General features: G+C 39.7%; 1 protein-coding gene across 3 annotated transcripts in view; it reads left to right on the top strand.

Moving 5' to 3' along the window:
- The window catches only part of Abca12 (ATP binding cassette subfamily A member 12), a 224,706-nt gene that overhangs the window by 196,743 nt on the left and 14,604 nt on the right, over nucleotides 1-13,359 (top strand). For all 3 annotated transcript variants that reach the window (XM_060368592.1, XM_060368591.1, XM_060368593.1), the window contains 8 exons: nucleotides 482-609; nucleotides 2,187-2,274; nucleotides 3,639-3,744; nucleotides 8,005-8,059; nucleotides 8,636-8,813; nucleotides 10,299-10,414; nucleotides 11,370-11,529; nucleotides 12,546-12,799. In XM_060368592.1, coding sequence (XP_060224575.1) covers nucleotides 482-609; nucleotides 2,187-2,274; nucleotides 3,639-3,744; nucleotides 8,005-8,059; nucleotides 8,636-8,813; nucleotides 10,299-10,414; nucleotides 11,370-11,529; nucleotides 12,546-12,799 — 1,085 coding nt within the window. The remainder of the gene's footprint in view (nucleotides 1-481; nucleotides 610-2,186; nucleotides 2,275-3,638; nucleotides 3,745-8,004; nucleotides 8,060-8,635; nucleotides 8,814-10,298; nucleotides 10,415-11,369; nucleotides 11,530-12,545; nucleotides 12,800-13,359) is intronic.

Here is a 13,359-nt window from a genome sequence, read left to right as displayed (position 1 = left end):
AGATTCCTTTTGTTGTTGTTGTTTGTTTCGAGACAGGATTTCTGTGATTGTCCGGGATCGCTTTGTAAACCAGAACCTCGAACTCACAGAGATCTGCCTGCCTCTGCCGACCAAGTGCTGGGAGACAGATCCCTTTTTCATTCCACATAAATTCTTGAGATGTTTGAAATATTTCTGTTTCCAATACTCTCCCCCCAAAAGCTTACCTTGTAAGTACAATCTAAGATCATGTGTTTGTTGACTTGTACTCTGTTTGGCTTTAGGTGAGTCCTAGACAATTGTAGATGCTCTAGTAATAATGGTTCTCATTTCTTGGCAAGCAGGCAAGTTGACTTCTTTTCAAAGGTTCTTGGGACTCACGGGACAGTTTGGTCACATCTCTGCCCTTATAGTAATGGACAAATGAGGAGACACTAACATTGTCTATTTAACTTACACAGTACAGGCTGGAAGAACTTAACTTGATATTTTTATTTTTCAGGAATGCCCTAAATTTAACTATTCCCCACCTCATAGAAGAACTTACTCTTCCCAAGTTATCTATAACCTCACTGGGAAACACATGGAAAATTATCTTATATCAACTGCAAATCGTTTCGTGCAGAAAAGGTAAAATATTTTGTTTATAACATTTAACTGATTTCTATTTTTTATGGTAACAGACTTGTAAATTTGAAGTAGTAGCGATAATAATTGAAACTATTTAGCTAAATTGATCATTGTTTTGATTTGATTGATCTGATCATTGATATAGTAACTTATATCATTCAATGTTTTGTGCACATAGCTTTATGTACTGAAATTTAACCAATGACTTTAAATTAAGATGCATTTGAACAAACTAAAAATCACTGGCTTTTTAAGGTCTTAAAATATACTGTTGAATCTGTACTTATTTTTTTTCTCTAGAAGCAATAAAGGAGATATTGACTGGATTGGGCTTACTTGGCGTTTCAAAGCATGACTTTTCGTGACAGTCTGCCTGAGTTGAAATAATAATTTCTCAAAATGCAGATGTTGTCTGTGCATGGACAAAGTGTCCTGTGTGTGACAAGGCCTTGTCCCTCAGTCCCCTGCACATTTGCCATGATGTGAAGCCATGAGCTTACAGTCATAACTCTCCCCTTCCCTCCACCTCTCCTGCCTTTCTTCACATTCACTGCTAAATATTGTTATTACAGATAAGTAAAAGAAGAGAAAAAAATGCTTTTCAACTATTCATACTTTGGTGTTTTTCTCTCCTAACATTTCTCATCACAGATATACGAGTAAATATTGTTCATAGACATGGGTTTAGGTAAAAACAAACGCTTCCTATATTCAGGTAGTATATCAAGTGTTTCATACAGTCAAATATTTAATGATGAGGTAAATTTATTATAAATAAAAATGATTTGTTGTGAAAATTCTACATTTAAAAAGAAGTTATGGTATCATTTGCATGTTAAAATCATATTTCTACACCATCACATCTAGGATAAGGCTATTTTAGCGTAAACGGCACTGCCTCATTAATTTAAGTTCAATCTAATTTGATGAGTATCTGAATTGGCCTATACTGGAAATTATTATTTGGATTTTAAAGTCAGTTCCTAAAAAGACCATAAACTGACAATGTCAAATTCTCATTCAAGCATCTTAGAGAAAATTTTTAAAAAGTAGGAACAGCCAATGGGGAAAGAATAGTTTGGAATAAAAATTGAGTAATTTGAAAAATGATCATAAGTTATGTCATTCTGGCATGAATTACCTAAAAAAGAATATGTAAGTACTATAACATTGAGTTTTGAGATAGAAAGTGGAAAAAATTATATTATTCCTTTTCAAAGTGTTGCTTTGAAATTTTGATTTAGGCAGGATCTCAAGCCACAGCTCAGGCTGTGTTAGAACTCACAGCAGCTTTCCATCTTCAGTTCCCTGAGTGCTGATAGGCCACCACCCCAGACAGTCCATTTGTTCACATGAATCTCTAGCCTTTAGTTATGATGTACACTCAGGTTAAAATAGGATTTTTAAAAAGATCAATAGAAAACATTTATTCTATTATGGATGTGTTTATTGTATTTATTTCATTTTTTTAAATTCTGAATGGAAAGGAAAAATGAAGCTCCTTCTTAAATATTTTAAATCAGCCTAGAAAGATTTTATTTGATTTACACAAATGCAAATTTTGTTACTTGGTGTAGATACGGAGGTTGGAGCTTTGGGCTGCGTCTGACTAACGACCTTCGTTTTGATGTGACAGCGGTTCCTCTCAACAGAACTCTTGCTAAGGTGAATTTGGGTCTCTCTTCTGGGAGGGCATACAGATAGAGGAGGCAGACGGTTCCTTTCTGCAAACTTAAATAGTAGGGAGAGCTCAACCACGCCCTTCAAGGAAAGGGGCCCTGCTGTGATCTGGAAGGAGAGAGAGAGCAGGAGGGTGTTCTCAGTGGATCGTGGATTAATGTGTGTGATCCTTGTGTGCACTCTTCTTTGTGTATGTCCTGCAGACTTTCAGGGAAGGGGAAGGTGGGCTTTTAGCCTTGTTTCTCACTGAACCTGGAAGAGTAACAAATCTAAAGGAGATAAATAATCCCATTGGTTTTATTTTTTTCCCCTCTTCCAGATAGCACCAGCGCTTCGAGACAAGCTAGTCACTGAGTCAGACATATAGGACTACCTAGATGATAAACTGCAGTTATAAGGATTTTAAGTGTTTACTTATTTTTAGTCACAGAAAAAAATTTAATATCCTCTGAACATTTCTCATAGGGTAGTGAGAGACACATACCATCGAGGATAAAGTGGAGCAATTAATACTCATTTAGTTCATGGCTGTTCTATGCCGAGCAGCAGTTTCACCTTAAAAAAAATTATTTAATTCCGTTCTCACAACACCCCTACTCAATAGACACTATTGGGCCAGCTTTGTCACAAAGCTGTGTGGGAAATAAGAATCCTGGGGACTTCAGTCCTTTTCTTCCCTTTCTCTCTCCACACACTGAGTTAATATCCTTTCATAATCAAGGGAGTTTCTAGTATTAAGTAATGCCTCCCTAAATCAGAATGCAGTTTTACATTAAGACCATTTAAAAGGCACACAAGTATTTTAAACACCTTGCTTTAAAAAAAAACAAAAAAAAAAAACTCACATCCTGTGGGCTTTAAGTAAGAACAGAAAGTTAGTAAGGGAGTGGCATTGAAACTATCAATTTTGTTGTTAAGAACCCAATGTGTGCATATTTTTTGAATTCTTTTTTCTGCTCCATTTTTATTTGTTTTTATTACTGCTATCGAGAGCCCTCATTCTCACCTCAGAATCCCTATGAGTCTGCGGCAGAGAAAACGATGGCTTCTCCAGTGCGTTTCAGAATTTGCCTGTGGAAGAATCTAGAGCAACTGCTCAGTCAGTCCTGTTACTCAGAATAGCTGGGTCCCCGATCTCTGCCCACCTGTAAATTGAAAACCTGCAGATCCGTCTATGATCATCACTCCAGGGGTGCCTTATTACCTTCCTAGACAGAATGAGTCACTGGGAAATTGATGCTCTCCTGTAAAATAATTGACACTCTCCTTTAAAACACCCCATCAGATGTTTTAAAAGCCTATTTTACCCGAATGCAATCCCGATCTTGTCTTCTTTTGAAATTTGACAGGTGTGGTATGATCCAGAAGGCTACCACTCCCTCCCCGCTTACCTCAACAGCCTCAACAACTTCCTCCTGAGGGCGAACATGTCTGAGTACGATGCCGCCCGACACGGTAGGTTCACTGCGTCCGGCCAGCTCCAATTATGACCTTTTCTACTGGCTTCCCTGTAAGCCCGTGCTCCGTAGCAGCTTCCCCCTGTTGCATCTAAATTACAGTTCTTCCGAGAGAGAGTATGGGGAAATAGTAACTTCTTCTTCTGGATAATCCCCTTAATTTCAGATTTGTCAGCAGACAAAAATGACTAATTAATATTTCTAACTATTGTTCCTAGATCTATATATTCAGACAAACAAAAATTTTTATAACACGTTCTCAGTTCTCACCCTGTAGCTCTGGCTGGCCTGAAACTAACGGGGATCCGTTTGCCTCTGCCTCCCGAGTTTCTGGGCCTGTACACCACCACATTCAGTTATGAAGAGGAAACTTCTAAAACACGAACTACTACACTGCACGCAGGGTGCTCCCATATACTGAGCATATGTTCCATGATATGTGACGGGAAATCCTGGTAGCCCTCACAGCCCCTCTGGGATTAACATTACCGTGTGCTCCCACGCTTTCACTGAGGTGCTAACGGGAGGTTTGAACCCCAGGCTCTCCGAGTCCTGCCCGTTCCTTTTGCTAATGCTCCATGCTGTTTACCCGGACCTGGACAGGTCTTCTTCAGTGTTGTTTCCTTCCCCACAGCTCTCCACATAATTTTTAAATAGGACTGAGATTTAAAAGAAGTTGACCGGGATTTAAAAGAAGTGTTTTGTTTTGTTTTTTTTTTTTCTAATTCAATTACTGTTCATCAGACCATTTCATCTTGAGCCTTGCTCAAATTATTTTTCTCATATGATCCTAAAATAATAATAATAATAATAATAAGGAGGAGGAGGGAGAAAAATTGAAGTAATACATTTGCTGGCCAGGACCCAGCCTAATAAACAGCCTATTAGGAAGGATAGATGACACTCACTATTTTTATAAAAGCTGCCCCCCCTTTTTTGTCATCACCCCACCCTCGTGCATTCTGGTGTCTGCTAGTGTGCTGATACCTGTGGGAGTTACTATAGTGTCAGATACTCATCCCAGCAGCGAAGCCTTCAGGAATCTTCCTTTCAGAGGAAACAGCTTTTTCACCCAACTGTTTTGGCTTTTTTTTCCCCTAGCAGGAAGAACTGTAAAGAAAATAACAAGACAGATAGTCCTTAGGCATAGCACATTAATAAAGGACAAAGTCAAAAGTGGCAAATTAAATGAAATGGTGACTAAAGCCAGACGAGTGCAACCTGGATTGAAATACTGTTGGAAACCCTTTATGTGGGGTGTTTTATTCAGAGCAAAAGACATGCATTGTTGTGATAGAGAATGAAAGCAGAGACGCTTTAGAAATAGCCAGGGAGATGCAGCAAAGATCCAGAAAACAGAAGAATGCTACCTCGTCTAAAGGGTCAGCTTCCAGAAAACTGTGGCCTGGTTTCCTTATAATTAGTCTTCATTTCTTAGACTAATGTAACTGAAGCCTCTCTAGACTCCAGCAGGCTTGTTGTAGGGCCTTAACGTTATGTTTTCAGTTTCCGAGTATAAAAGAATCTGGCAGCATAAAACTCATGCTGACCCTGAAATGAAATTTATTTTTCAATTTAAAAAATAAAGCTTAAATGAAGTTATATATAGATACATATATATATATAAAGAATAGTATATCTTTTAATCGTTATTCATTTTTCTGATTCAAACTTACCAAAAGTGGCAGCATTCTGCCCTTTCCAGAAGACATTTGATCACTTTCGAAGAAGTATAAGTCACTCTTAAAAGCTGATGTTGTTTGCAATGCACGAGTGGGGTCTTCCATGGCAAGAGAAATTATCTATAAAATTCAACCTACTTGCCGCCACCGCCTCCTCCTCACCATTCTTCCCATGTCTGAAGGCAACTTTGCTAGATTCCAAGTGAACTGGGGTTTTACTTTAGCTGTAAAACTAATTTCTTCTGAAGCGTAATATGCTAATAAAATATTTTAATTAGCTTTCATTGGCAATGTCAGTATCTGTTATATTCATGTGGTTCCCTCTAGTGGCTAATTCACGTCGAAAATGTGTTTTCCTCCCCAAAGGACATTGGCTTGTGTGTTTTCTCTGACAAATGTCACACAGCTATGTGCTCATCCTATCCTGATGTTTAGTGTTATCCTTCGTTGTCTTAACACCAGTGGCCAACAGGAAGCATCTCATTTTAGCTTGACATCTACAGGGACCACAGGAAGTGCCTCCTTTTGATACAGGTTGCATGGGAGGAAAATGCTGACTGAAAAGTTAATGTTTGATTTGCTTTATTAAGCATCCACTGACAGGTCATGTACTTAGGACATTGTGTTGGATGCTCTACAGACTGTGGGAAGGCTTATCATACAGGAGTCTGGTCCTGATACTTTACTTCATCTTTTGGTAGATACTCACAGGAACACTCGATTCCACAACATTTTGCAGAGTAGACAAAACCGTATTTGCAGATTCCTCTGGTTAAGCCAAAATATTTCTTGACTCCGGAAATACAACGTATAAATAAAAGACAAACATCCTGCCTCTATTGTGATTTAGCAGGCTTTAAGAAGGGCCAAGAGAAAAAATAATCCCGTGGTTGAAACAAAACAAAGCAAAAAGAAAACCTGAGAGACAGTGATCCACACCTTTAATCCCAGTACTCAGGAACGAGGCAGAAGCAAGTCCATCTCTGTAAGTTCAAAATCAGCCTGGTCTACCTAGTAAGTTCCAGGCCAACCAGAAAGGCATAGTAAGAGGCTGTTTAAGAAATACATACATAAAAATAAATAAATAAGTAAATAAACAAACAAACAAACAAATAAATAATAAAAACAAAACAGGCTATTAATCTTTCCGGAAGACAAGGAAAGTAAATTTCCCTAGAATATGATTAAAATCAGAGGTCAAAGTGGTTTTTTTGTTGTTGTTTCCTTTTTTAAAAAAACCTGCATTATTTTCCTCAACATGCTGTTATTAAACACGGTGACCAAAGCAACTTGGAGAAGAAAGGGTGAATCTGGATTAAACTTGCATGTCACTGCTCATCACAGCAGAAACGGCAGGAAGCTGGAGGCAGGAGCTGTTGCAGCGGCCATGGAGGAGCGCTGCTTACTGACTTATTCCTCATGGCTTGCTCCCCCTGCTTTCTTATGGAAGCCGGGACCACCAGCCCAGGGGTGGCACCACCCACCGTGGGCTGTGCCCTTCCCCACTGACCTTCCAGCTGATCTCATGGAGGCATTTCCTCAAGTTAGGCTCCTTCCTTTCTGATGACTATTCCTTGTGTCAAGGAGACATAATACTGTCCAGTGCATGATTGCTGAGGAACTCCACTTAAAGCATCGTACTCTTCTTAATAAAAGCCATAAATTTAATTTGCACCAAGTGTCCTACCATGTCCTGCGCAAGCAGTAACTCCAAAAATTTTTGCTCAGTTTATAGCTGCTTAGGGGTAGAGGATATCCTCAGTCTTGTGCCCTACCCTTCTTTTCCACATTTATCTAGGCATTCTTCCTACACATGATAGTAGACTTTGGGAAACTTGCCTGTCCACTTTTGGCTAAGCAAGACCATTTAAGAAAGGAGAGATAAGAGCCTTGCTTCTGTCTCAGAAAGTATAACCAACTCTTCAAGAATCCGATAGTATGTGGTTGTGGTGGACTCACGTGACTACTAATTAGCGCGGAGGCAGCTAGAAGCTCTCAGCCTTCCTGGGCGTTTATGGAAACGTAACAGTGATGCTCCCAATCCCTACTCTAATAGGCAGGACTTTCAAACAATAAGCATCTTAGAAGTAGTAAAAGAGAAGAGGCTATCTTCTCGTGTGACCATGGTCATTAGCTCAGAAACGAGGGTTGGGATGGTGTCTGATCTTTAGAGGGACTCATGTAATTGATGCCCATTTGAGCTGCTTATTTAAATATACTCTATTTTGGAAGTATAGCTATAATGCAAATAGATATAACAAGATAGAAGAAAGTAGGAAGCAATCATTTGAATGTGCTCCAGAATACGGAATATGCTATGGAAGAAATGTATGTTCTTGCCTCTTTCCAGAAGGTTCCACCCACAAAGTAGATAGTGTTTTGCTTCTTACGAAAAATACAAGTACTCACAGGAATCTGATGGGATTAAAGTCAGGAGAAGCATTTTCCTTTAAATAAGAATCTCTGAAACACAGATCTTCAGCTCATCCTGTAATAAACAAAGCGTCGAGTGTTGTTCACATAAAACCCCTGGCTAACCAAGTGTCGTCTAACAGCAGAACTCTCTCCTCTTCCAGGGATCATGATGTATAGCCACCCTTATCCAGGCGTGCAAGACCAGGAGCAAGCCACGTAAGCAAATCTTTTTCCTTGACATCACTACTTCCTCTTTGGCATAGCCGGGCTTCTGCAGAACGCACAGCAGTTGGAAATTATGGCGGCATCTGAATGAATGTCAATCTAGAGGGTCTGGTGATATAAGTCACTGTCTGGGATAAAAGGAAGTTTCTGGAAGGGTGTGGAGAAGGGCTGCCAAGCAGAGCTCGTTGACTGCAGATTCACTGAGTCCGCTGCTTTTACGAGTCAAGTGCACAAGTGCTTCGTCATTTCGACTTCCCTGCATGGCATTTAAGTACTCTTTCTTTGATCAAGATCCATATAGCCCTTGCATACACTCTGTAACCCTTGGAGACGGAGGCTTTTCTATCACAGGTCCCTAGCCAATTCAGAGGCACTAGTGCTACATTTATTCCAGGGTCACAGCAGAGTCATGTTGAAGATAGTATCTGGCTGCCTTGCAGGAAGCCTTATTTGTGTCACAGCCAGCTTTTGTACTGTTTTGTTGATGCTTTTAGTCATGAATCTTCCTGAAAGGAAAAGAGTTCCAAAACCTTACGTGTACTTTCCTCTCCCTATTGCTCATGATAGAATCAGCAGTTTAATCGATATTTTAGTGGCGCTGTCCATCCTGATGGGCTACTCTGTCACCACCGCCAGCTTTGTCACCTACATTGTCAGGGAGCATCAGACCAAAGCCAAACAGTTGCAACACATTTCAGGCATCGGTGTGACATGCTACTGGGTGACAAATTTCATCTATGACATGGTGAGTAACTTTTGTCATTGCAAGAAAAACGGGATCCATTCGAATAGGAGTCTATCCGTTGCGTATTCAAGAGCTATTTGCCCTAGTTATTCAAATTATCACTGCAAGGACAGCAAATCAAGAAAAATCAATTGCATCTGGCTTGTATTCATCAGATAGTTGTAAGGGAAAAGAAACCTACCTTCTCCTATCTCTGAAATATCAGATTCCCAGAGTGTACATTAACATACAGATTCCTGGGCCCCTCTCCAGGTCTATTAAGTCTGTATCTTGGGAAATGGAATTTGGGAAGTAAGCCTTTCAAACAAGATCCCCCAGGTGATTTTTAAGCACACTGAAGTCTAAGAACTACTACTGTGGCAAAATAGAAGCTTTACAGCATTGCCCCGTTGTGCCAAATAATCAAGCTTATAAAAATTTAATCAACTAATAGTAAAAAATTCAAAGTAGTAGCTCCTGCTGAATGACACACTAGAGAAGATTAGCAGGGGCAAGGAAGGATGTATTTCATTGATAGCACTCTCCTTTATGTAAAGTGTTCCCCAAGTTCAGAGGCTCATTCTCGACTCCAAATGTACCAGTGTTGGCCAAGAGCCCAGACGAGTACGCATTTGCCCGTGATGGCAGCGATTGTCTGAGTTATTGTCAAGATCACTGGCTTGAAGAGTTGGAGAGTAATTAACCACAGATCCATTTTGTTAATGCATCCAGTGAGGTCTGAAATGTACTTGTTGTAGAAGCCAAGTCTAAAATAATAGTAACGGCTTGCTCTGGACCTCACCGAAGCTTAAATGTGAAGGAAGCTTCAGTGTGGACTTCTGTGAAGGTCTGCTTAGGACTTGCGACTGAGATTCTTTTGTCAGGTATGCTGTTGCTCGTTGCAGTTCACAAGATTGCCCCAACCGCCACCCTCAAACTGAACCTCCTCCGCCTTCCCCGTGTGCATCTTGTGGCAAACTCTTCAGCCTTTAATATTTTTACTTGTCAACAGAATGCAGAGGGTTTTGTACAGACACCTGTGATTTCGAGAACGCGTGAGAACTGCTTCCCTGCAGTTTTACACGGAATGCCTAACTCTGATAACCAGATCTCAGAAAGCAGCCACGTGGGAGAGTGGCAGCATCCAAAATGAAATCAATACTTTGAGGACTGACTCTAATACTAAGAAACCTGGCTTTCTTATCTTTCTCCCAGAACCTCTGTCACTGAATGATCCCAAGTCTTAAGCCTAGAGGCAGGAACACCAGGGACTTCTTGTAGAGCCATATAGATTGAAACTGCCTTGACCTCATATTGGAGAAGACAAATTCTAAAGCGAAATCAATGTAAAGTAAGCGGAATGTTACAAGCAACAGGAAGACAAATAAAAATTCATTCCTTCAGAATTTCTTCTAGGTCAACTTATTGTAGTATTAAATAAGATGGGTTATTGATTTTTAAAAAATGTTCATCGTATATTAAACATTGTTTTGTCTACATCCACAGGTCTTCTACTTGGTCCCTGTAGCATTTTCAATCGGCGTCATAGCCATTTTCAAGCTACCTGCCTTCTACAGTGAAAACAATCTAGGCGCAGTATCGCTCCTACTTTTGCTGTTTGGGTAAGCTGCTGATTAAGCCACGAAACAAAGAATTAACAAAATTAAGCACTCCCAGACACAAATAGGACCTTAGTCTCATTAGCTAATTTACGACTATCTCGGGGTCATTTAACACTAGTGATGACTGGCAATATATTGCACTTGCTAATCCATGCTCCTTAAGAACCATCCTTCTCAAACTTAGTGTTGGTATCACTCACAGGCACTTATCGGGTATCATGTATTTTACCAATTTATGCACATAATCTAAATTATATAAAATGGATATTTTAGAATGACCAGAAAAATATGAATGCATGTGACTATATGTAGCTACAAACTAGATGACTGTGTATGACTTTATAACATAGATGTAAATTTATGTCTGCTTATCTTTATTTGTCTTTTAGAGACATGCAAGGTCATAAATATTGCTGTTTCTGTGTTAGAGTAATATAGGTTATATAATGTAATTGATGTTCAGTGTAAAAACTGATTTGGTTGCAAAGGTCTGGGTAGTATCTCTTGGTTAAAAAGTGAGGCCTTTCTGTCTCCAGGGCTATTTAAAACTAAAGTTGCTCATCTTTGCCTCCTGTCTTCTAACCAGACCTTTTCTGCTTACCTACCTACAATAACGTCATTAGCTCTCCTCAATTTTCAGTGATCAGAGTTATTCAACTTCAACTCCTAATTCTGAGCAACAGAAATCTTGACTGAACCCTGCAGAAGGTTAATCTGTAGCTGTGATGACTATCTGGAGCTTCTCAAAAGAGACGTTTCATGCTTTCATCTTAAAAACATCCTTTGAGGGTCTTTTGTCAAGATGAGGAATGAAATTTGGACCTAGCTTCAGGGCTTGGCCACTCATTGCTCATATTTACTTTTCCGTTGGAAACCCATCCAAGCTTTATTTTATTATTTTGTAGATGAGAATAAGTAAGGCATAATTTTAATTGTTAGTATTATTATCCCACAGCTACGCAACCTTTTCTTGGATGTACTTGCTGGCTGGCCTCTTCCACGAAACAGGAATGGCCTTCATCACTTACGTGTGTGTCAACCTGTTTTTTGGCATCAACTCCATTGTTTCTCTGTCAGTGGTATACTTTCTTTCCAAGGAGAAGCCTAATGATCCGGTAAGGTCCTCTGTTCAGTCAAACTTCAGCGAATGAACCAGAATCTCTAACATGTTCCGCACGAAAAGATTTTCTTTATTCTGTATTTAAATAGAAAATAGTATCATTTGATTTTATTAAATTTAGAAAAGAAGAAAATAGACCTTTAAAAAAATTAAGCTCCATCTAGGCTCATGCTTCTTACTGTATTTACTGTATGTCAATAATACTGACTTCTGCTGGATTTTGGTAGATACCAAAATCAGATAGGTTGCATGGCATCAACTGCTCAGCTAAACATTTTACTCATTAACAAATCCCTAAGATACAGTGGTGACAACAATGGCTTTTGTCAATGGCTGTGGGTTTAGGATCCATTTGAACATTCATAGCGAGAAAAAAAAAATACCTAATCCATCCCCTTTCAATCATGTATTGGAATCTACTACATTGTAAGCATCACTCTCCGTTCAGAGCTAACAATTATGATTGGTGAAAGAGAAGCACTGACAGCACTGGCCAATTGAGTGGGAAAGAATAGAGAGGAAATGGAATGAGGTGAGGAATAGACAAGAACACTCCAGCAGGAGGCGGGAAAAGCATGAGGTGGAAGTAGTTGGCCTCAAGTGTGAATAATGTGAAAACGAGCCATTTGTGCCCCCTTGGTATCTGTTCTCTCTCCTTCCGTCTCATTTCACCACATCATTCCCTCCCCAGGCTTCACTCAGGAACTCACTGTTATTAATGTGGGTCCCAGCATCCTAGCCAGGCTTGCCTCTCCTCCTGAATCCAAGCCAGCTCTAAAAGTGATTTTGCCTCCAGGATTGGCTCTGATGCCTTGGGCCACTTCGAAAAAAAAACTTTTTTTTTACTTGTATTTCAATGATAGATTTTGTCCTTTGTGTAGCAAATACAATATGTGATTGCAGCACACATGTGAAATAATTGCCAGTCTGCCTAAGTTTCTCCATATGTTTTCTTTTTTTGTCATGTAGTTGGAATCCTAAAAATAATCCTTGTTATTTCTCTTGTTTCAGACTCTAGAACTTATTTCTGAAACCCTCAAGCAGGTTTTCCTGATCTTCCCTCAGTTCTGTTTTGGCTACGGTTTGATTGAACTCTCTCAGCAGCAGGCAGTCCTGGATTTCTTAAAAGCATACGGTGTGGAATATCCAAATGAAACCTTTGAAATGGATAAGCTAGGCGCGATGTTTGTGGCTATGGTCTCTCAGGGCACCATCTTTTTCTTGTTGCGACTCCTAATCAATGAGTGGCTGATAAAGAAGCTTAGGTAAGCCACATGTAAACAGTGTTTGGCCTCCGTATTTGAGTCGGAATTTTCAGGGATGAGCAATAAGCTTCATGTCTCCTCTAGTAACACAAGAAATGCTATCCTGAAACCTCTTTTCAACAATTTATCATTCATTTAACTGTGGTTAATAGTTGTCTAGCCTTTCTATGTGTCTTCAAGTGTTGATGTGGAGTAAAGAACAAAATTAAACAAGCACAGTTGTTAGCCTAAAAGAGACTGAAAGTCAGTGATGGAGAGAAAACATGTTTATAAGCAAAAAGGTAACATTGAGGAAGATGATAAAGACTTCATGGGCAGAAGTGAGAAAGAAGTTTGAGCGTGTAGCATGGAGAGTGGGACTGGGAAGAGATTCCTGAAGTGAAGCAAGGAGAGCGTCAGCAATGAGAAACGGGACACAGCTGAGTATATTTACCCATAACCAGCGCCACCTTCCTAGGAAGCATTTTTACAGATAGAGCACCACAAACCTCACACTTACATATGCACAGAGTTATTCACCATACTAGTCATTTCTAATAGCAAGATGGTGGAAACAAGCA

Source organism: Meriones unguiculatus, chromosome 15 (assembly GCF_030254825.1).
Source record: "Meriones unguiculatus strain TT.TT164.6M chromosome 15, Bangor_MerUng_6.1, whole genome shotgun sequence".
NCBI classification, from domain to species: domain Eukaryota; kingdom Metazoa; phylum Chordata; class Mammalia; order Rodentia; family Muridae; genus Meriones; species Meriones unguiculatus.
Note: the sequence above shows the minus strand (reverse complement) of the source record. Positions and strands in the feature narration are given on the sequence as shown.